This window comes from Alternaria hordeiaustralica, assembly GCF_023758085.1.
Source record: "Alternaria hordeiaustralica strain BMP 2776 chromosome Unknown scaffold_14, whole genome shotgun sequence".
Classification (NCBI taxonomy): domain Eukaryota; kingdom Fungi; phylum Ascomycota; class Dothideomycetes; order Pleosporales; family Pleosporaceae; genus Alternaria; species Alternaria hordeiaustralica.
In genome coordinates, this window is record NW_026056786.1 from 397489 (window position 1) to 420227 (window position 22739).

A 22739-nucleotide genomic window follows, 5' to 3' on the forward strand; every position below is an offset into this window, starting at 1 on the left:
GCAGATACCCGGAGATGATGAAACAGACAACAAAGAGGCAACATATAACTATTGAATTCCGCGCCTCGTGCCCAAGGCCGTGGTCCTTCGTACGGTTGCACTTTGTTCGGACCGAGTTGGGTTAGGTGCGAAATGTACCTTGCATGGGTGCTGTAGGAACTGGGGCTGAGTCCACACACCTTGCCTACAACCCCGAGAATACTCACTGCATCAGCTATGATTAGCTCAGGATTCCGGCTGTGGCGCTCGATCGTTCGCATATTGTGCATCAGCCGCCCGATCGTTTATAACAGTTGTCAGAAGTGGGCATTTTGGTTGCATTACCCATGATGTGCTGCGCAAAATACCTTCTATTGACTTCGCTAAATTGACAAAAGAAGCGCTGCTGACTGCCGACCCCGAATATTGACGTGGCGCAGCCCTCTCCAACCTCTGCCACCTCAACGGCGTCTGTGCCGCTGATTCGGCTTCGCGGAAAAATTCCAACGAACCTCTCGAGATTGCGGCGGGGCGTTGCTGGTTGGAACATGCAGTTCTCACTGATGCTGCTGGCCCCAGGCGGTTGGAACGGGTACGCTCCGTACCGCCCGTAGGAACTGCCGCTCTTCCCTGTCATCACCGTGTCGAAGGAATCGTTCATGCGCCGGTGGAGCCATCACCGGTGACGACCTTGGCTTGGCTATCTCGAATCAGCTCCCCGATCCAAAGAGGCAGTGCTCGGATAATGGGAGTAATCGCTGGGCCAAGAATCAGTTGCCCACTCTTGACTGAGACTATCTGGTTCACCATGGCCTCGGCTACATCTTCTGGCTCTAGGATGTTTGCGCGCACGCTTTTCAGCCCCGCCGCAAGTGCCTCGTGTGAGGTGATTGCTGACTTGGTCCAGTTGGGATGGACCATGGAGGTCTGGATCGTTGGACACTTGTAGCGATGCTTAATCTCTTGGGTTAATCCTTCGTGGAAGGCTAGAAGCGCCGCCTTGGTGGCACTGTAATCCACAGCACCTGCGAGAGCGACGAAGGAAGCAAGACTTGCGACGCCCATGATGTGGCCTTTCTTCTTGGCGAGCATGTCTGGGAGAAATTCTTGGACGGTGCTCCAGTGACTCAGGAGATTGATCTCGAACATTCTGTTGAGATTGGCTTGAGGGATGTCTTTGACGGTCCACGCGTTACCGATGCCAGCATTGTTGATTAGTATTGATGGTGAGCCCAAGTCGGAACGTATGGCTTCCGCCGCCTGATGGATGTTGTCTCGCGATGTAATGTCACATTTGTAGTATCGTGCGAGGGCAAGCTCATCTAAGATCATTAGCTTGAAACACGGCGATTCTGTGCCGCAACATACCTTTGGTAAAGATTTCTGACAGGGGGCTAACGTCGAGAACCGCGACCTTGATGCCATGGGAGGTGAGCTTCTTGACCACACAGCCTCCGATGCCCGCCGAACCACCCGTGACTACAGCGACTTCATTCTTCCAATCCCAAATAGACTTGTCGGTCCTCCAGATCCATCGCCTTTCGGCAAAGCGATTGAGCACCGAGTTGAAGTCTACCAGGGCCCATATCGGCAACGCCCACTTGAGGTAGTAATGGAGGGTTACAAGCTGACTGCTGGAGAGGCCGAGTTTCCCACCAAGTCTGAAGTACTCGGGTTTGGCGACTCTGAGCAGCACGGCTGCCAGTGTGAGCAAGGCACATCGGATCATGACGGGGCTGGTAGATGGGGCGAAGGGGTTTATTGAAAATGGGGGCTGATGGGGTCGAGGCAGGTACTATGCAGGTACTGATACGAAGTTTGGGGGCTTCCAAGAAAGGGCGAAAGATAGGCAAACGATTGAACGCCTGTCCAAGGCAGAAGTAAATGCCCAAGAAGTCATATGTACTCTTGAGGTTTGCTGGGGACCGAGGCATGTAGGACTAGCCTGGACAAGCGTTGTAGATCATGTATCGGAACTGGGGCCGCCATTCGCTAGTCCCGCGACGCGATATTGACGATTGAAATATACAGGATTGAACATATCTTCCTAACGACGCCACTTTCGCAATCAACGCATGTCGTTCGCTCGTCCGTACAGTCTCAGCGGTACGCTTACGCCGTTTCTGTATCCCGCCTTCCTCCACGTGCCACTTGCCTCGGCAGCGCGCAGATGTCCACTACGCAAACGATTCCCGCTACAGCTCAGATGCAACTCCACGTCTGCTGAGCAGTCCAATGCGAATCCGAATGCGCAGTCTTCGCGATTAGATCCCACGGCCGACGACTACTCCCTCACACCTTTTGCCGACCGATGCATTCTTACCGTTGAAGCTGGTGGCGGCGGCCACGGCTGCGTCTCGTTTTTGCGCGAAAAATACATTGAAGAGGGGCCTGCAAATGGCGGCGACGGTGGCAGTGGAGGCAACGTCTACATCCAAGCAGTTCGCGGCGAGACATCGTTACATAAGCTTGCGAGACGGCGACAGATCAAGGCGGGCAGAGGGCGCAATGGACAGGGCAAGGTCAAAGGTGGCGAGCGGGGGACCGACGTCTTGATCACGGTGCCTGTGGGGACTATCGTGCGCGAGCTACAAAGACATGATCCGGTATCGATAATGGAGGAGGAGCACTGGAAGATGGAGCAAGATGAAGACGCGGAGGAGCTGGAAGAGGGACAGCCCAGCTACAGGAGAGACCGATGGCTGGTTTACCCCGGCACTATACCCTCTGAGCTGAGCAGGATCAAGTTTCCCAAGCTCCCCCCACCGCGGAGATCGCATCTCGCAGCCCTCGAGCCGGAAGCGCCCATGTGGCTGGACTTGGACAAGCATATGGAGACGCCTATGCTGATTGCAGCCGGAGCAATGGGTGGCCTGGGCAACCCACACTTTATGACGCCGTTCAACAACAGGCCGAAGATGGCTACGCGTGGAGACGAAGGCCTCAAGATATCACTACAACTAGAGCTGAAGATTCTTGCGGATCTAGGACTGGTAGGGCTGCCTAACGCTGGAAAGAGTACGCTCCTCCGGGCCTTGAGTAACAGCCGCGCGCGAGTCGGCAACTGGGCATTTACAACCCTCCAGCCAAATGTCGGCACCGTTGTTCTGGACGACCACAAGGGGCGACCGCTGGTCAGGTCACGCAGACCCAATGGAGAGCTGCGCGAGAACTTTACCATTGCCGATGTGCCGGGCCTGATCGAAGATGCGCATCTAGACAAAGGACTTGGACTAGGCTTCCTGCGACACATTGAGCGCGCCGCAGTCCTCGCCTTCGTCATCGACCTCTCCGCCGGCGATGCCGTCGCAGCGCTCAAGCTGCTCTGGCGCGAAGTATCCGAGTACGAAACACTGCGCGGAAAGGAACTCAACGCCGAGACAGAGCGCAGGATGGTCACATACACACCCGCTGGTAAAGCACCACCAAGCGACGCATCCGACCTCCTCGACTCGCCGCATCTGGATCCTTCGCCGAAGCCTCTTCCCTTCCTGAGCACAACCCCGATCTCGTCGAAGCCGTGGTTCGTTGTCGCGACAAAGGCCGATTTGCCGGATACGCAGGCCAACTTTGAGGCTCTTCGCGTGTATCTGGAGGAGGTGAGCAAGGGCGCGCAGCCCCATCCTAGTAACCGCAAGCATGCGTGGCGGCGCAACGTGCAGACTGTGCCGATTAGTGCGATACAGGGTGAGGGTGTGCAGGTCATTCCGCAGTTGGTCATGGACTTGTTGGAAGAGTAGATGTGTGTAGCAATGATACCCTTGTCTCCTCTCTGAATATCGCAATGTTGTTTGGAATGTGAGCGCTTCATCTTGGGCACAGGGCCTTTGGATTTTCGCGGTATTGTTTCGAATCGGCCATTTGCCCTACGCATACATACTGATATGCCAAAAAGAATCCGTTCTTTGAGTCGCGTTGCACAGAAAGGGTAACTTGAAAGTATACATCTCGTCACGAGGCTGTTTTTGCAGAGCATCACATTTAACTGTGGGATATGCGTTAGAGCTCATCATTAGTTCTGGCATACGCATTGCTTCCCACGTACATGTGTAGTTGAGTCGAAATTTGGAAGGCGCGACCGTGACGACCATATTGAAGCGCTACTTCCTAACGCGCAATTTCGCGAAGCGCAAGTGGGGTGGAGGGGTAAACATCACAGTCAATACCACTTGCCTGGCTTTCTCACACACTTGCATTCTCTCTCCGTGATACTGTCGCATCACTGCGCGCCTCGAAACTGACTTTCGTCTCATATCAAGACATCAGATTGCTTTCCGTGCATGTCGTGCACTGATAGCCTTCAGGTGTCATTTCCTAAGTACTTCCAGATCATGCAGACAGCTGACAACCAATTCAACGACTAGTAAGGGACATCGCGCCATCAAGTCCTACGATATCGAAGATCGCGGGAAGCATATGCGACAGGTCCAACTATAACGCGTTGGATTCATGTGCTGATCCCACCAGCGAGACAACTACCCTGCAAGCAGATGCATCCGTATAGCCAGACGTCGTTGTCGCCAGCTGTATACATCAATCTGCGTCCCTCGCGTCGATCGAAGAAAGAGATGGTGAATATATCCTGGGTGTGCTGTAGGCTGTTAAGACATAGCGACAGCGAATAGTCGCAATAGCAGTCATAGCTATCGTAGCGGGCGAAGCCCGTCTATGATAGCCATTGTGCAGCTCCAAGACACGCACAGGTCACCCGATGCCTTCTCAGAGCTTTCGTGGTTCGAGCGTGGTCCACTTCCAAGTTTTGGTGTTCCCGATGGCCCCCGGCCCAAATCCAGCTTTTCACGCGCCAAAGCGTGCAACATTGAACGCCTCATTATATATATCGATCTATTTGTCTAACCTTCGCCTTCGGGCATTTGGTCAATTTGAAACGATACAGAGAAGATTAGCATGGCCCCTGCACTAAGGATGACACGCTCAATCAAAGAGAAGCTACCATTTTTTTGCTCTTTGATCTGACTCCTCCGCAAAGTTAGTGGGTGAAGACCCGGGTTCGAGTCGAGCCCAATCCTTCTTTTTGCACTCTTTTTGCTGCGCAAGGGTCCAGCGACCTTTCTTTCCGCACGATAATGATCCACCATTTCCTCTGCACTTCACATTTTGCTATCTTCGCAAACACAGATATCGCATTGTAAATCCCTCCAAAATACCCTATCTACTCCGGCGCCAGATCCAGAGCAAAAAAACGGTAGCTTCTCTTTGATTGAGCGTGTCATCCTTAGTGCAGGGGCCATGCTAATCTTCTCTGGGGGGGCGCCGCTGCGCGGCAGGCTGGCAGAGGCGGCGGGCTCGCTGACGCTCGCCAGCCGCCTCGCCCTGTACTCTGACTGTGTCGACTCAGCGTTGTCGCAGACCACGCCCTGGTAGCTACTATCCTAGTATTACCGCCTTTTGGGTTGACGCGGCGCTGATGTAGGCGTCTGGACCAATCTTTTAGCGACAAGATATACGAATAGAACCTTGGAAACTGGGCATTCGGTGCAGGCTCGCAGGTATAGCGCCTTCGTTCCAACCACTTTTGCGCGCGTCTTCAGCGATATAGCGAAGTCACACTATCGTAGTATCAGTGTCGGCTCAAAACTCCTCTTCCTCAGAAGCACCCATAAAGGAACACATTCCGTGAAAAAATTACCCGCCTTACATACTATTTTTCTCAAGAGAGACGCCGCAACGCTCAACGGGCTCGCACAGGATCTGGATTACTCCTGGTCCCGTGCCATCGGCAGTCAACACCTCGATATCTCTTTCGAGATCTCGATAATGCCTATCACCGGGCCTGCAGTCGAAGCACGCCTAGAGTCAAACGAGGTATGCTTTCTGTGCCGTTGTTCGCAAGCCCTGGCAACTACATACATTGGAATATTGCGTTTCAGGTTATTGTATTGCCGATGTAGTCGCCTCGGGTAAAATAATTTTGTGACAATACGCAAAAAAGATCTCTCGTCCTTTTTGTCTTCTAGCTCTGGCAGAGTCTAGAACTCTCCTGTCTCTTGTCGGCGGCATCTCAAAGACACTGGCCTAGTTCCGTATATATCAGCCAAACGCCTCGAAAGTATTTCTCACGGCCTAGTCCTGGGTACGGAGCCCCTGCCACTTCTCTCCAGCATCCAGTGGGTGGAGAGCGTATCTACATCGTGGTCGGCCGCTACGTTTGTTGGCGAGATACCGGCGACGTGGTCGCAATTCTTCAGTATCCAAGGCGTTAAGCCAGCCGCCGAGCCGATTGAGGCGTGGGATGGCTTTGTCGGCAGTACTATCCACCATCATCCAGGGCCGTCCTTCCAGCTCGTCACCGTTTCGAATCCCGCTGACTCTGATGCCGAGACGATCAGCGGGGTCGTCGTATGCGAGACGGGCACCGTAATCGCGAGCGATATTATGTGGGTGACTTCCACCCACAAAGCCCCAGATCTAGAATTCGTGATTGGCTTTGCCGCATACATAGCCTTGGGAAATTTTGTTCTACTAGATCTTGAGTGGCCCGGGAGCACTTCATAGACTTCTCGGAATTTCCCCAGCGCCCCAGGAATACGTGAGAACCTCCAGGCTCGGCCGATATATACCTGGGTAAGGTCGCATCGCCTTTTGAGAGAATGGCTTTGTCGCATACATCGCATCCCAAAGTTTTGTTCTTACGGGTAATGTAGGACCCGGGAGTACTTTAGAGTGTTCTGGGATTCTGTCGAAGACTTTGGGCTCTACCTTTTCGAGATATATTGGAGTATCGCGCGTTAGGCGTAGCTTGAAGAGGGTGGAGTGGTGCGAGAGATGGGCCAACAATGCTGACCCTCGCAAACTCCCTCCACTCCCTCGCCAGCGACTTGCCCTTATATACCTGGGCATACTCTTGTAGCCTCGAAAGAAATCGCTTTTGCCGCATACATAGCAGCAGGACATTGTATTCTAATAGGTATGGATGGGCCCCGGTACACTTTATATACTTTGGAAAAATTCTCAGAACACTAAAACATCTGTGTAGATTCCTAGCTTATCGCCGAGCTATCAATATACGTACTGCCCTCGATATGTTTTGTACCCATACTTACATGCGATAGTAGCCGAGCAAGCGACGTCGGTATCCAGCACTCCCGCCATATGCGCACTGATCAACCCCTTTGTCGACTGTGGTGCAACCGTCCACCGCGCCCATGTCAAAATCAACCTTGAAGCGTTCCAACTACAGACGGCTTGAGCAGACCGAGCTAGACGAAGCACGAAATTTATCTATCCCGCCGAATGAACTTCGAGACAGCTGAGCAAGCGAGCGACTCCTCGACTTGGAGATTGCAGCGTCCACCTGCCGCCCTGGTGGCGATCCAGAGCGATACAAGAGCCGCGCGAAGCTGAAAAGCAAGAAACAGGGTACGGGTACGACGACAGAACCTTGGAGGCCGATCATGTCGGTCTTGCAAACTCGACAACGATCACCGCGTGGCAGAGATACGTTCATCTGTATGGACGCGCAGATCCACCTGGCTGTCGACTCCGATCGAGAAGCAGCTCCTGTGGCTAGTCCTCAATACCGCCCACATGACCCGAAAGCAGGTGTGACTTCGCTTTCGATAATCTTCAATGATACCCCACGACCGAGATACTCCAACCATTCAGGGCGACTGTCGAGCACTAAAAGGACGCGCGGGCCTCCGCGTGCGCATTATGGCGTTTGCCTCGGACTAGACAGAGCGTGATGTGAGCGGCCTGCATGGGCGGAGAGAGGCGATGGTTGGAGTGTCGTGAGACGATGGAACCACCCCTGATCCAGAGGCCAACTCAGCTGGGACAGTCCAAGTTATGGGCTCGTGATGCGCAACTCCCCCAGCAGCTTCAGGCGAGAGTCTCAACTCCAACCTAGTGTCCATATGGAGGTCCAGGCTCGACGTTTTGTAGTACGGACAGTTCCATTGCCAAAGCACCTTCCATCGCGAACGATGCCTTTCGCTCCCGTCATCGCTCGCTCCGTAGGGTACTCTGATGAGAGGCCCACGATATTGAATGCTGATGTCACACTTGTACGAGACGACCGCCACCAAGGCGTGTCATAAACAAGATATTCGCACAGTGGGGAATGTTATCTCTACCTTTGCGGGTAATTGTAGCCAGAGCCGTGAGCGACTAGAGGCGAAAGTTCGGACCTTCACTGCGCTGCCGCCAGCCCCGAACGCATTCGACGTCCCAAGCACATGGTTCGATGGTCCATTGCTTGTGCCAGACACCCTCACTCGGAGTGAGTCGCTCGCGATAGGCGTTCTCTGCGATTCCCTCGGCACGCATAGTGTGTTAGCGAATTTGCGACACTCTTCGTCAGTCTCGAGACACCAACCGCCGGACGTAGTAAGTAGTCTAGAGTCGATCTGGTGAGCCCAGTAGACGTGCTATCGATGTATTCAACGGCATAGAGTAGCGTTCAAGACAATGGCATCGACTAAGACGTCAATTCGGCGTGGTGTCAGTGCACGCGTTGGAGGTGGATCAAGGCGATTAGACGGGTCGAGAGTGAGCCTCAGTTGGGCGTACTCGATGATACGGTCCCCACACGCTCTGCCTGGCATGGCGTAAGCTGTCCGTGGAAATAAACAGGCGTTCAAGACTGACGTAGCCTTACGGTCTCGCGGAATCCACGCAGTCGCGGCTACGAAGACGGACATAAGACACCAACGCAAGACAAACTCAAGGGCCGTTCCGATGTATGCTACGACGTGCTCTCCATGCAGCAGACGGCATTTTACCTAGTATCATGCCGATCCAACTCGGCTCGAGAAGTCCTGACTGCTATTGGTTCTGACTTGAAGACGTGCTTCCAGAAACGAACGTAGTTGACTTGGTATCCCTATCAGGTCTCGGCGTGCAGGCCCAGGGCTGTGATCTTGAGATACCTCTCAAAATCAGGATATTCCTTGACTTGTGGTCTACCTTGTATAGAACTGAGCATTGAGTGAGTGGAGCGGCGCGGCACGGCAGGGTACGGGATCGTGTGCGTGTTATGATAGCGGTTTTGTTTGAAGGCGTTGTTTCGGATGTTCGGTATAGCGATTATGTACACACTATGTGGCATTGATGGAAACTAATGTTGCCGGCTACATGTTATGTGTATTGGATGAGCACACCAATCATCTCGGTAAAGCAAACAAACAAGAAATCGAATGGGTGCGCTGCACTCTACATTGATACAAAGATGAAAGTTAGTAAGGTTTTAAAGGTAATGTAGACTTCTGGGAATTATCCTTTCGTTATTCACTGCGGGAGAAATGCGATAGTCTAATCATCCGACAACATCTCTCATAGTGTGGCGAACTCGTGTTTGAAAGCCTACGTAGAAACACATACATCGCAAAACTATCGCACAACAAAACCAGACTCCATTTTCGCGGGCCTACCGCCCATCGTGGGTATCATACCTGAACTGAACGGACGCATGAAAGCAAACCCTAGATATACACCCCATCTCACTACCATTTCCACACCCCAATTGCCTACTTCTCGACCTTCTTAACCTTCTTCTCTCTCTTCACTTTCGGCTCTTTCTTCACCTTCTTCAAGTTCGGATCAAGCCCGCATTCCAGAAGAGAAGTCAGAATAGGTCCCTTGCACTGTTCCCTCGCCACGCCAACCTTGCGCTCCAGCTCAGCGCGCAACAGGGTCATGGAATTATCCTGCGGCTCAGGAGTGCAGAGTTGCTTGTACGACGCCTTGATCTCTGCAATGTGAAATGCGATAGCTTGTCTGCCAATCTCCAATAACGCTATCCTCTTGGCTTTCCAAGCGGTTTCAAACATGTCGACCATTTGGTCGTAGGGACTGTTCTTTCCGCATATGCGCGCTTCCAGTGTCTGCATCTGCACCTCTTTCATGGTCAACTTGCCTGTCGGTTTTGCCTTTAATGTGGCAGTGTAGACCGGTTTCATTTTTTGGGGAAAGAAGTCACCGTTGCCGTCTTCAGTAAGACGTCCTCGGAACAGCCGAAGGAATATCATGAGGTCTTTGCCGACAACATTATACATCTTGTAGAGTTGCGGTTTCTTGTCGTCAAGGTTCGCTACGAAATTCTTGCTGTCGAGCTGTTCGGCGGCAACGCGAAGGGCTTCCAGGAAGTCGTCCACGACTCCTTCTAGCTGGTATGCAAGGCTACCCAGCCTGGAGGGTGCTTCTGCGATTAGCTCCTTGAACAGCGGGTCGAGCGTCTTCTGGACAGGACCCAGAAGCGTAATGTTCCAACTGCAACTCGGCAGTCCCTTTGTCCGGTGGTTGCCTAGCTTGTTCAAGTAGCACCGTACGGCGTTGCCATGCAACTTTCGCCAAACATTGTTGATGTTATGGTGACCTTCGTTCTTCCAATCGCCGACTCCTTCTCTCATGCTCTTAATCCTCGGAAGGATGAGTTCATTTTCGAAAACGTCGAGGAAGACTTCGAGCGGCTTCAACAATTTGGATGCGAATTCTTCAAAGTTGAACCTGGGCCCTGTCTGCACCGGCCCGGAAGTCGTGCTGCAAGCGAGCTCGATATAGCTGAAGAGCTCGGGTAGTGTTCGCCTGTAAAAGCGAAGAAGATCTTTCTGCAGCCGTTCATTGGCGATAGCGGCGAGTTCCCTGCATAGACTGGGGATTTGGGTGGACTCAACGGACAGCGGCAGATGCTCGTCGGTGTACTGGTGATAGCCCTCGACATGCTCCATGTAGTCTTTTGCCGAAGTCGTCATAACTGTCAAATTTTCGTTCTGCTTTGCGAATCTTTCCCTCAGCCTGTCGCTGATGCGACGACCTCGTTCTCGGGCACATATTTCGTTCTCTTCGAGGGTCATGAAAGCAATCTCGCGGGCGCAGTGGTCTCTTTGCGCATAGTCTGTTGGCGCGTAGCTGTCCTTCTTTCTCCGAGTCTCTGCTTTACGTTCGGCTAGCCAGTCGAGATCAGCTATTTCATGTTGGTTGAATGATGCATCTTTGCGATCCGATGGGTTCAGATTGGACTCTCCCATTGTCAAGGCGATGATGATGCGTTGGTCGGGTCTCCTTGTAGTACGGTCACTAATTAAGTGGTCAAGAAACGCGCTATCGCCAGCTCTCGTGATTTCTTCAGCGACTATGACTACTTTGCAGTCCTGAAGATATCGGTTCGCTTTTGTTTCACGGTCCTATCAACACACGGTTAGCTTGAGCGATGTCAACCTGGGAAGGGCGCAAGCTTGCCTTGTTGATGTCTTGTAGTCCGGGGCAGTCGCCGATTGAGTAGCGAATCCGAAAGTCACCAAAGACCTCAATCCTCTCTACGAGCGCAGAGGGGTTGAAGCCAAGTTTGGTGTCGTCCATCTTGGCTTGATCGTCGCTGAATTGCGCGAGCTCTCTCCGCAGCTCCGTCACGTCGGTAGCGTAGATACCCTGTGCGGACATGTTGGCGATCTTCTGGCGCCGGTCCTCAGCCCACTTGACGCATTGGCCAAACGCATCCTTTTGCTTCGCTACTGATGAGAATTTGTGCGAATTGACATCATATCCTAGGAATGTCCAAGTAGATTCGTTCGACGCGAATTCTGGAATGTCGCTGAACAGATTCTGAAGCGCCCGTAGACTGTCTTGGCCTTGATCGTCAAGCTCTATGGGCCCTTCCACGCATCTTTTTAGGTTCGCTACAAGATTGGCAAGATGCTGTTGTACTGAATCTCGACAGTCGATCTTGCCGGAAAGCTCCAGTCTCACCTCGTAGGGTGTTTGTATGTGCGCTCGACGTGGTGAATATACAATTGGAATGCGAGTTGTTGCCACGCCGCTTGCCCCCTAGAAAAGTTAGATGACGTGATGCTTTGGGGAGGTCGTGCTTACCGATCTTGCAATCCCATCGATGCCCAAGATAGCATCTATCAATTTCGACTTCCCCTGCCCAGTCTTGCCGACGACTGCCACACGCTCGGGTTCGCTTTGGTACTCGTCCATCACCTCGTTGAGTTTGGGTCTGAGACTTGCGGCTAGTTGCGGGTCTTTGTCTGGCTTAACAGCTAGGATGAAGTCTTGTGGAATCTCCAGGCAAGCCCTCTCGGCTTTCATAAATTCATCATCGTAGGCGAGTAGATCGGGCAACGTTTCCGTTGCTGGATCGTGACGAACAAAGTCCTTCGTATTACCCTTAAGATATTCTTGATATCCTGCTATTCTCCGTTCTACCCGCCGTTTTGCGGATGGGCGTACTGCCTTTGACTTGGCTGGCTGTGCTTGCTCGGAAGCTGTAGTGGTCAGTGTCTGCACAGTGGCCGGTCTTGGATAGGACCTTAAGATGTGATACTCACCTGGTCTTTTCTTCGGGTTCACCATGTTGGCCCGAGAGGTGCTTGGTTGGAGAACGGACGCCACCATCTCAGATGGTTCAAGGCGTTACGATCGCGACTGTGGAGGTCTACTATTACTGCAACGAGGAGTTAGCAATGTGTGTGGGGGGACAGATGTCGCACGCTCTGCATATGCTATATAGATAAATCTCTGTGCAAGAAAAAGCTTTGGCTGCAGCGGCACATGATGCGATGAGCAAACGCTGTCTGAGACAATACATGTTTATTGCCGTTGATGTTTGACTTGTTGGTCGCATTGCAGAGATCGAGCAATGCTTCCATCGTGCATGGACCAGTCTTGTTGTCTCAAATGTCTTGCCGGTCGATTTGTCCCAGACGTTGTCGTGACACCAATGCTGGAATGCTCCATGGTCTGTATGGCACGCTCATTTGCGCGCACAGCCTCGCGCACGGCTAATGACAGGTGACAGAACTTTAAAACTTCCCGCACGGTTCGGCATGGCAGAGGAGAAAGGGAACATGAGAATACATACCGGAAGCGAGTGAGAATTTAAAAGCAGCAGATTCCTTTGCTGTGCCGCTCGCGATGCTAGGGAAGGAATGATATGTGCGCGCCGATGGTCCGGAGGGGTTGAAAGCGATTTGTCGCTGATAAGACGCGTCGCGCATGCACCCAGGCGGCGTAGTACTTGGCGTGCGTGCAAAGACGGTCGCGATGAAGGAAATGAGGGACGCGCCCAGTGTGTTATAGAATCTGACGTGCGAATGCCGCGAAAAAGAAAGCAACGGTGTGGAGGGGAAACCTGGAAGAGGTGGTCGCAAGGTTCTGCGCGTCGAGATACACGGTCGCACTTTCTAGCTGCAAGCAACACCAGGTACTAGCAGGAGACGAAACGGTACGAAGGCAGGTGCGCTTCTCTACCTTGGGGTTAAGGGGTTTCAAATACTCCACCCTCGGTATCCTCTAATGAAAATGACATCAATTTCTTCGCCGTTAGACGATGGCAACACAGCGCGAACCCCCAGCGCGTTCTCCCGGCCGTGCGCTAAACCCTGGTCTCAAACTCAATGCGATCAACATGCCGCGTGCAGATGGCAGTGAAGAAACCCGTTCAGCGGTCGTCCAGGTGAACATCCCAATGGCCCGATTCTAGAGGAAGTGAGATTGGATCACCTAGGCAACATCCCACGCCATGTTGCAATGGGTGAGTTCGAGATTGCCGGCCAATACTTGTATCCTGTCCGCTAGTGAAGCCCCGAAAGTTTCTTCAATGTCGAATGTGACAGCTTCTTATCGAACTCGAACCGTCTACCTAGCAGACGTTGAGTGCATCCTCTCGTGAAGACGCTTGGAGTGAGTGAAAGCGTCGCGACCAGCAGCATGCATCGACGTTGCTGCCGCTGCTGCAAAGAGCTCGGGCCAAGGAACGCGAGCGGAGCTTCGGTCGGCCCGGGCATAGCGCGCTTTGTGGTATCAGTTCCAGAAACTTCTGCCTCGAGCTCCCCTCTACATAATTCGCATGAACACCTCGACTCCTTCAACATTCTGCACCTGCGCCTTGATTTGTCGCTTGTAGAGTTCCGTTCCAGCTTGAGCGCTATAATTTGTAAGTATTCACCACCCTTTCCCAATCCTAGAATGATGAGACACAAGCTGGCACCAGTCTGAGAAGACTTGTACTCTTTATATGCGGATCAGCTGCTTAGACTTACGAGTCGCCCTCTGACAATCTCCCACTACACGTGTTTTTCTACATACTATGAGAGGCCGAAGCTAACAACTTCCTGACAGAGATTGAATCGAGATCGAGCGCGCCGCCGAACATCACCATGGTCCTCCACAACCCGAACAACTGGCATTGGGTCAACAAGGATGTGTCGGGATGGACGCGCGAGTATCTTGACAAGGAGCTCACGCAAATATCGGCTGAGCAGGATGGCGTCACAGCCAAGATCGACAAGGTCGTTAGCATGGATGGAGACGTAGACGTGAGCCAACGCAAAGGCAAAGTGATCACCATCTTCGACGTGAAGCTGAAGCTCGAATACTCAGGTACGTCCTTTCTCAGCTGCCTTTCTTGGTCGCGCTGACTCAGTCGGCAGGCAAGAACAAAGAGGGCGAAGAGGCTAGCGGCACCATTACCGTCCCGGAAGTCGCTCACGACACGGAGGAAGACGAGTATGTCGTATGTTCCCTTCGCTGGCACCGTCCTTTATCTCTTCGCACCCGCCAGTGTACACAGTCACTAATGTCTTGTCACAGTTTGAGGTAGACGTCTACTCCGACGAAGCGAGCAAACAACCCGTAAAGGACCTAGTACGATCCAAGATCCTACCGCAACTGCGAACAAGTTTCACAGGGCTTGCGCCAGCGGTCATGGCGGAACACGGAAAGGATATCCAACACGCGCCAGGTGCGAACCCCGGTAGCGGCTTCTCGGCCCCAAAGGTATACTCGAGCTCAAGCGTGAACAAATCCACCTCCCAGACGGAGGCATCTGGCTCTCAAAAGAGCAGCTCTGGTGCTGTTGTCAATGTGACCACTATCACCGACAGCACAGAGTTCCGCACCGACGCGGCGAACCTGTACCAGACCTTCACGGACCCTCAGCGCATCGCTGCGTTTACACGGGCACCCCCGAGGAACTTCACAGGTGCGAAGCCTGGCGGTACCTTTGAGCTCTTTGGCGGAAACGTCAGTGGAGAGTTCACCGAGCTCCAAGAACCCACACACATCGTCCAGAAATGGCGACTTGCGCAATGGCCTGCGGGACACTACTCGACACTGTCGATATGGTTTGATCAAAACGATGTTGATGCCGTGACGGTTATGAGGGTCGAGTGGAAGGGTGTACCAGTTGGTCAGGAGGAGCCCACTAAGACCAACTGGGACCAGTACTACGTGCGCAGTATCAAGACGACCTTCGGCTTCGGTACAGTATTGTAGATGAGCGTCCACCTCGAATTGCATCCCAGCATGACATGGAGTAAGAGGCGTTGGAGGACTTGACGATTGCATACGAAGTGACGGATACGAATACACAACGATTGTAATGGCATGAGCCCAATAAGATATATTCTGAACAACGACTCCCACCCATCGCGTGATGTCTCCTTTCCGTGACATGGAATTACAAGCCGTCTTATACAATGATTACACCGAAATGACTTCTGACGCGGCGCCGAAGACATGAAGCTGACCGGTGATGTTCGGTTAATCGGTGCTACCTACCTGCCCATATAGGATTAGATAGTCTGTCACTATCGCCATGACCGCTATCAAGCCATGCAAGCTTGCACAAGCTCTTGCCAATGCGCGCTTGGACGGAATAGCGGGGTAGCTTTTCGTAGCGTCTCACTCAATTAACAAGGGAACAGGCTCCGGTCAGATTCACGGTCTCTGTCCGCCCGTATGGGCCGTATCGCATTTTGTATGTGTAGGTCGCCTGGAACCAATCCATTGAACGCGTATAGCTCTAGCGATGGCTGATCCAGAAGATATACTCTAAATAGGCCTTTGCCCATCGCGCGTCGCGAAAAGCAAACCGCAAGTACCGAGCTACACCATGACGTCGCCGGTACGAGCAACAGGCTACGCGGATAGCCACGACCCCGGCCTCCGGGACCGAGATGAGCAACTTTTTAGCCTACATGGGAAGGTGAGAATTGGCTATCGCGACGACTGCCGGCCTTTCTAGTCGGACCTGCATAAGCTTCCAGAATAAAAAGTGAGAGTGCTCGTCATACTGCTCTTTCTCTGTTTACCTTCGCTCTTTCCCACTCACTCAATCATCCAGTCGGACAGAAGTAGCTCGTCGCCCCATCAAGATAAGACTTGCAATTGAACCGACGATGAAGAGCGCGACAGGAAAGCTTCTCGCCGCGCCTTTGTTGGCTGCGGGTGCTCTTGCGCAATTCGTGCCCGCGCCAAAGGATCTTATTACTAAAGAGGGCTATGCGAATGTCAGTGTACGGTACAAGGAGGTACCTGCTGGCATCTGCGAGCTCGACCCAAGCGTGAAGAGCTACAGTGGTTACGCGGATGTGGCTGAGGACCAGCATATCTTTTGGTGGTTCTTCGAGGCGCGCAATCAGGACCCGACCGATGCGCCGTTGACTGTGGTAAGTTAAGATGACTTTCGGATACAATTTTAAATACCGCGAGCTCCTTCCTAACATCATGGAATCATACTGACATTGTGACAGTGGATCAATGGAGGCCCAGGCTCCAGCTCCATGATCGGTCTCTTCCAGGAATTGGGACCATGTGGTATTGGCCCAGACATGAAGCCGTTCAACAACCCGTACTCGTGGACGAATGCAAGCAACATGCTGTTCATCGATCAACCAACAGACGTCGGTTTCTCGTACTCTATTCCTATCCCCGGCTACAGCGACGGCAGCACGATCGTTCAGCTGCCGAACGCGACCTGCCCAGACTATGCTGAGAACTATGGAACTTGCGGCACATACTCCAAGCCGGACCACACCCTGACCGCCAACAGCACCGAGAGCGCGGCGCCAAACATGTGGAAGACACTGCAAGGATTCATGGGTGCATTCCCCCAGTACTCGCGCAACGGCTTTAGCTTCACCACCGAGAGCTACGGCGGTCACTACGCACCCGTATTCAACGCCTACTTCCTCGACCAAAACGCAAAGAACATCAGCGGCGCACACAAGATCGAGCTCGAGAACGTGCTGATTGGTAACGGGTGGTTCGATCCACTTGTCCAGTACCAGGCCTACTACAACTACTCCGTCTTCCCTGGCAACACCTACGACTACGACCCGTACAACGACACAGTCAAGGCTGAGTGGTACAACAACCTCTACGGCCCTGGAAACTGCGTAGACCGTACCAAGCAGTGCTACGAGACGGGAATCAACTCGGTTTGTGCAGCCGCAGATGACTTTTGCTACTCCAAGGTCGAAAACCTCTACGACATCTACAGCGGACGCGACGAGTACGACATGAGGTTCTTGACGCCTGACCCGTTCCCCTACGACTACTTCAGAGATTATCTGAACCTGCCGGAGGTGCAGCAAGCGGTTGGCGCGTTCCAGAACTTCTCATCGAGTGCCAGCACGGTCTCTGCGGCATTTGGCAACACGGGTGATGACGACCGCCCATCTGGCACCATCGCTGCTTGCCAGAAGTTGCTCGATGCTGGCGTTCAGGTTATGCTGTACTACGGCGACGCCGACTACAACTGCAACTGGCTCGGTGGTCAGGTCGTTGCAGACATGATCAACGCGACTGGCTACTCCGAGGCTGGATTTACCAACATCACCACCAGCGACGGCATCGTGCACGGCCAAGTCAAGCAGGCAGGACTTTTCTCTTTCCTCCGCATCTACGAGTCCGGCCACGAGGTACCCTTCTACCAACCTCTTGCGTCGCTTGAGATCTTCGAGCGCGCGCTTAAGCAGGTCGACATCGCGACTGGTAAGGAGAAGTTTGACGCGGATTACTTGACTGTGGGCACACCGACAAGTGACTACAGAGAGGGCAATGCCACGATCCAGTTCGAGGTGACGCCGGCCAATGCGACATACAACACGGCGCTCAACGGACCGGACCCAGAGCCCACCTGGGCGGCTGGCGAGGAAGTCGCGAAGCGGTCGGAACTGAGGAAGCGGAATGTTGGGAGGTTTGGCAGGCCGAAGATGTCGAGGGGCGGCAAGAGGGCTGCTTAGTGAGATGTTGGGAGGGTAGAATCGGCTCTAATGCATCTTCACATGAACGTTGAATAAAAAAGCACATGTCATGCCATGGTCTTATCACTCGTCTAGGCCTATAGTGGGGTTTGTAGTATCGACGAGCTCCAACGTCATCAGCGTCCGATTGTCCATCATCGACTCTGCAGTGAAGCGACCTCATGCATCCTTTTGCTTGATCAGCGCATAGCAGGTGTGTGGGACCGAGCGCTCGCGGGTTCAGAAAGTCTACGCGAAGCCGTTGCAAGAGCGTTCCAGTTGTCGGAGTGGGGAGGTGGTGGTGCGGGAAGACCCCTGCTAGCGGGCGTGTCGCATGAACCTTGGTGTTGGGAGAGGAGGTCGCATCAGCATTCACGGCCAGCCACGACGGAGCAGTTCCACGACGACGACGCGCCCCTCCCTCTGGCTACACGAGACGGCCACGACACTCGGCACTTGGCTGCCCTGCTCTCCCACCGCAACGCCGCAATTGACGCCGTCGCGCCTCACCCGCTAGCGTTCCGCGGCTGTACCACGCCGGAACCCTTCACCAACTTTTGCAACCAGCGGCCCATCGCCCCAACGACGCCGCGGCACGCTTCTCCCCACCCGGTCATGGTGCGCTTCGGTGCATGGCCTCGCTGAGAGGCACGACAACCGCCCGAACCAGCGCCGCCCGGCATCGACTCTGCGTGCTAGACGCAGCGCGACAGCGGCCGCGCGGCGACACGAAACACAACCATGGCGCCGTCCGGGACGTCGATGTTCTCCAAGCTCAGGCCCGGCCATGCGAAGCGCAATGCCTCGAGTCTGGCCTCGCCCGAGCCCGTCCCCAGCCCCAGTCCCGCCGCACCTCCACTGCCCTCGCCGTCGCAGACCACCGACCACTTCTCCTCGCCGCGCTTCAACGACAATGCCAGCTACACCTCAGGCTCGCCCATATCGCCCTACCCGCCCCAACTGCCGCCCATTGCACGCGTCGCCTCCAAGCTGGACAAGGCGGCCTCGCCTGGTAGCTCCCAGTATACCGCCAGTCAGCACTCGGGGAGCACTGGGGGGAGCAGCAGTAAGATGGCGCAGGATCGCAGCTTGCTCTCCCCGCCCCAGCGGACACAGGATCACTTCTCCCCCGCCTATGAGAACAAGCCCCTCTCTGCGCGCTCACATAGTGGAGGCTCGACCTTGCCACAGAGGACAGAACCCGCCCCGTCGTCTGAGACGCCTCCACAGTCTTCCTCCCACCTGGCGCCCTCTGTCATCTCTCCCGGCTATTCCAACTTCTCCAAGTCGCAGACGTCGCTGTTGAGTGGCATCAGCGATAAACTCACGGGCAGTTCCAAGGGCACTTCGACCCCAACGGCAGCCCCCAGCAAGTCAAGATCGAGACTGACCTTGCGCAACCCCATGTCACTCCTCATGCGACGCAGGTCTGGACAGACCCTGGATCCTCTCGCCGACGAATCGCTCGTTACCCAACGCTCGCCCTCGAACGTTCCCCCGATGCCTGATAACTACGACCCCAGCATCCGCGGAAAGATCGTACACGACTTCAACGCGCCGAGACTGAACAGAGGCTACTCGTACAACACTGCGGCAGAAGGCGGGGAAGGACAGCAGGAGATTGGTCGTGTCAGTCCGCCAAAGATAGACAAGGAGCACACGCCAGTGTTCCGAGAGCACTTTGACGACGACACCAGCTACGAGCAGTCGCAAGCTGCTATACGCGCAGAGCAACTGGTGAACAAGGACTTCCTCGCAAGAAACTCTGTACAATTTCCCCCGCCTGAACGCTCAGCTCCTCCCCCGCCGCAACCCAAGAACTCGCCGCCGCCGCCTCCTCCACCGCAGTCGTCCCCATTGCCTCCCCCACAAACGTCTCCACTGCCTCGACCGTCCTTCCAAGGATTTGACAGCGGAACCTCAGTCCTGTCGCCCGTACAAGAGTCGGAGAACCCGCTGGACGTGTCTACAGACGTTACCCCACGGAAAAGAAAGTCGACGAAATCGCCACCACCGCCCGCACGCTCGAGAGCCACCTCCGTCTCCGACCCATCGTTTCAGCCAGCCGGGCTACCTGCGCATTTCAGCAGTCGAGCATCCAGGTTCAGCTTCCAGATATCTGGTCAGACAGATTCTGCGCAAGAGAAGCTGCTCGAGGAGCGACACAAGGCGAAGGAGGCGGAGAAGAAGCAGGCGCGCATTTCTGCCAATTCGGTCGAAGACGAGTACGACGACTACGGCATGGACGATTACGACGATATGGATGGCGGGTTCGACGAGGAAATCCCGATGCTGGGCGAGGAGGACGAGTTTGGGGGTGGACTGGGAGACCAAACCCTTGACTCTGGCATGAACACTTTCGACTTCTCATCTCTGTCGCTTCAGCAGAATAAGAGCAATACCGCCAGTCTGATGAATCAGATGCAGACACCCGTCGACATGAACGGAAACCCCATCGGATTTGCCATGTCGCAAGAGATGCTCCAGCAATATCAGATGATGATGATGGGCGGTCAACCCAATGGACAGAATGCAATGAACCCTCAAGCGCAAGGGCTAGGCTTGACAACTTCTCAAAATGCGCCGGACGAATCCCAAGAAGAATCACCCGAGACATCAGATAACGCCGTTCCTTCGGATGCCAAACAACAGAGCTTTGGGAACATCGATTTGGGCGATGATTTTGACTTTGACGACGGGCTTATCGGCGACCAAGACGACATTGAGCCTACAGAGTTCGACGAAAACGTCTTCGACGACCCCAACGGACCGTTATATGAGAGGAAGGTCAAATTTGCCGAGGACGAGCAAGCGCCTGCCGCTCATCAACCGCGTGCCTACGATGTCTTGAGTTCGGAAACAGGCTATGAGGCGGACGACGATACTGTGTCGAAGCACCTGGAGAAGTCTTCGCCCACGCTCGCACACAAGACTTCAATCGCCCAGCAGCGAGCTGTGCCCAGTTTTGAGAATCTCAGCGCATATCACAGTGCTCTTGCTGATGCGGCAACACGCGCGGAGGCTGCTGGTCGGTTTACGAGGAAAGCGAGTGTGGATGTCGGTCAACCCAGCTTCGATGCTGACGACCAGTCCTCGCTCAGCAACTCCCGGCCCAGTCTTGTTCCTGACGATGGTCGCTTCAGTGTAGACACCATCAGCTTCCCACAAGACGATGATGTGTACGGTATGAGCTCTGGCTTTGTGAACGACGACTACGACTACAGTGATTTCGACTCCGCAATGGAAGACGACCCCATCATCGCGGAGGCGAACGCTGAAGCTCTCGCGTATGATGACGAGGGATTCTACGGACAAGAGTTTGGATTCTATGCGTCTGCAGTCGGCGAGTCACCGAGCGCTTGGGGTGGCTTCTTTGGACCATCTGGGATGGGTCTGGGTCGTACAGTTAGCGGTCGCAACGCTGTAAGAGAGCCGAATCTGACACCCATCACCGAGCGCAGCGAATACAGTACTCGCAATTCGTTCATCAGTCTCAACCACTTCCGCGACGGAAACCAGCCAATGTCTAGCCCTGGCCTGGCACAACTCGCTCGTATGAGCCCGTATGGCTTCCCCGGGAACGAGGAGGAAGACATGAGTCTCGATACTCTGCTGAAGCTACGGAAAGGTGCCTTTGGCGGGAGTGTTGCCAGTCTTCCTGTCAGTGCGGCTAACAGCCCACGCAACTCTTCCCCTATGGGCATGCAGTTCGTACCACGAGCGTCAAGTCCCGTCGGCAACCGCATGAAGGAGCACCCTTCTAGCTCGCTTGAGAGCTCTTACTCTTCCAAAAACATCTCATCCGACTACCACAACGACGACAACGAAGACGAGGAAGACGACGACGGCCTCATGGACGCCGTAAACGGCGTATACGAGTCCGGTCGCTCCAGCTCAGACTCCTACTCCGGCAACGACCGCCCCGAAAGCCCCACGCTCACATCCAGCGACTACAACAGCCTCTCCAGCCCAACCGGCTACGGCGTAGGAAACGAAGCCCCCCTCCTCCCTCCCATCTCAGAACTCTACGCCCAACACAACATGACCCTAGCCATGTCCCCCGGCGGCCTCTCCGCAACCTCCCCCTCCAACATCTCCCTCCCCGTCTCCCCCTTCCCCATGCCGCTCTCCTCGCCTTTCCTCCCCCAACACGTAAACCGACCGCCCAACCCACCTTCAATTGATACTTCGCTGTCTTCGCCTTCCGCGCCCACGGTTTCTACGACTGGTGGTCAAACGCGCAGACAGAGTATGGGGCTTAGTCCTATTAGTAACTCTAGTCCTATTACGCCGAATGGTGGTGGTGCTGGGAGTGGATGGAATAGAGGGCATAGTCGCAAGGGGAGTGCGGCTGATAGCGTGACGTATGTGAGGGAGCATGATGAGGCGGGTGAGGGGAGGTGGGTGTTGGAGAGGAGGCGCACGGCGGAGAGTGGCGAGTTGGAGTTGATTGGTAGGGAGATTGTTGAGGGTGGGAGGATATAAATATGTCCGTCCTGTATAGATTGTTTTTTGGAGCGGCTTTTGGAGACGAGGGCGTTGCATTCATGGCGTTTCTTTTTTGCTTGAGGCATGGCATGGAGACTTTGGGTGGGTTGGGGGTATATAGGACATGCGTACGCGCATGAACGTCTTTTGAACGCGCACGCGCCCTTCTGGGTGAGATAGGCTGGTCCTTTATAACGAAAGATGAGAGATGGAGATGAGGACTTTGGGTGGCAGATTAGATACCAAGATTAGTATAATCATGAATGTTTTTAACGCGCACTT

The 22739-nt window shown here is 54.1% G+C and overlaps 6 protein-coding genes across 6 annotated transcripts; 4 read left to right on the top strand and 2 right to left on the bottom strand.

The window, feature by feature from the left end:
* Positions 1-636: 636 nt before the first annotated feature.
* Positions 637-1708, bottom strand: J4E84_006954 (uncharacterized protein; the record flags this gene model as incomplete). The annotated part of the gene is made up of 2 exons (XM_049389541.1): positions 637-1301; positions 1348-1708. The coding sequence occupies 2 exons, from the start codon at positions 1706-1708 to the stop codon at positions 637-639; spliced, it is 1026 nt and encodes a 341-aa protein (XP_049242734.1).
* A 346-nt stretch (positions 1709-2054) lies between these two features.
* J4E84_006955 (uncharacterized protein) lies at positions 2055-3719 on the top strand (the record flags this gene model as incomplete). The annotated part of the gene is made up of 1 exon (XM_049389542.1): positions 2055-3719. One exon carries the CDS (start codon positions 2055-2057, stop codon positions 3717-3719), a length of 1665 nt encoding a protein of 554 aa, XP_049242735.1.
* Positions 3720-9467: 5748 nt separating this feature from the next.
* Positions 9468-12294, bottom strand: J4E84_006956 (uncharacterized protein; the record flags this gene model as incomplete). Its single annotated transcript, XM_049389543.1, has 4 exons — positions 9468-10903; positions 11136-11763; positions 11809-12206; positions 12270-12294. 4 exons carry the CDS (start codon positions 12292-12294, stop codon positions 9468-9470), a joined length of 2487 nt encoding a protein of 828 aa, XP_049242736.1.
* A 1805-nt stretch (positions 12295-14099) lies between these two features.
* J4E84_006957 (uncharacterized protein) lies at positions 14100-15216 on the top strand (the record flags this gene model as incomplete). Its single annotated transcript, XM_049389544.1, has 3 exons — positions 14100-14322; positions 14373-14455; positions 14533-15216. 3 exons carry the CDS (start codon positions 14100-14102, stop codon positions 15214-15216), a joined length of 990 nt encoding a protein of 329 aa, XP_049242737.1.
* Positions 15217-16121: 905 nt separating this feature from the next.
* J4E84_006958 (uncharacterized protein) lies at positions 16122-17969 on the top strand (the record flags this gene model as incomplete). The annotated part of the gene is made up of 2 exons (XM_049389545.1): positions 16122-16391; positions 16476-17969. The coding sequence occupies 2 exons, from the start codon at positions 16122-16124 to the stop codon at positions 17967-17969; spliced, it is 1764 nt and encodes a 587-aa protein (XP_049242738.1).
* A 741-nt stretch (positions 17970-18710) lies between these two features.
* Positions 18711-22454, top strand: J4E84_006959 (uncharacterized protein; the record flags this gene model as incomplete). The annotated part of the gene is made up of 1 exon (XM_049389546.1): positions 18711-22454. The coding sequence occupies one exon, from the start codon at positions 18711-18713 to the stop codon at positions 22452-22454; it is 3744 nt and encodes a 1247-aa protein (XP_049242739.1).
* Positions 22455-22739: the final 285 nt, after the last annotated feature.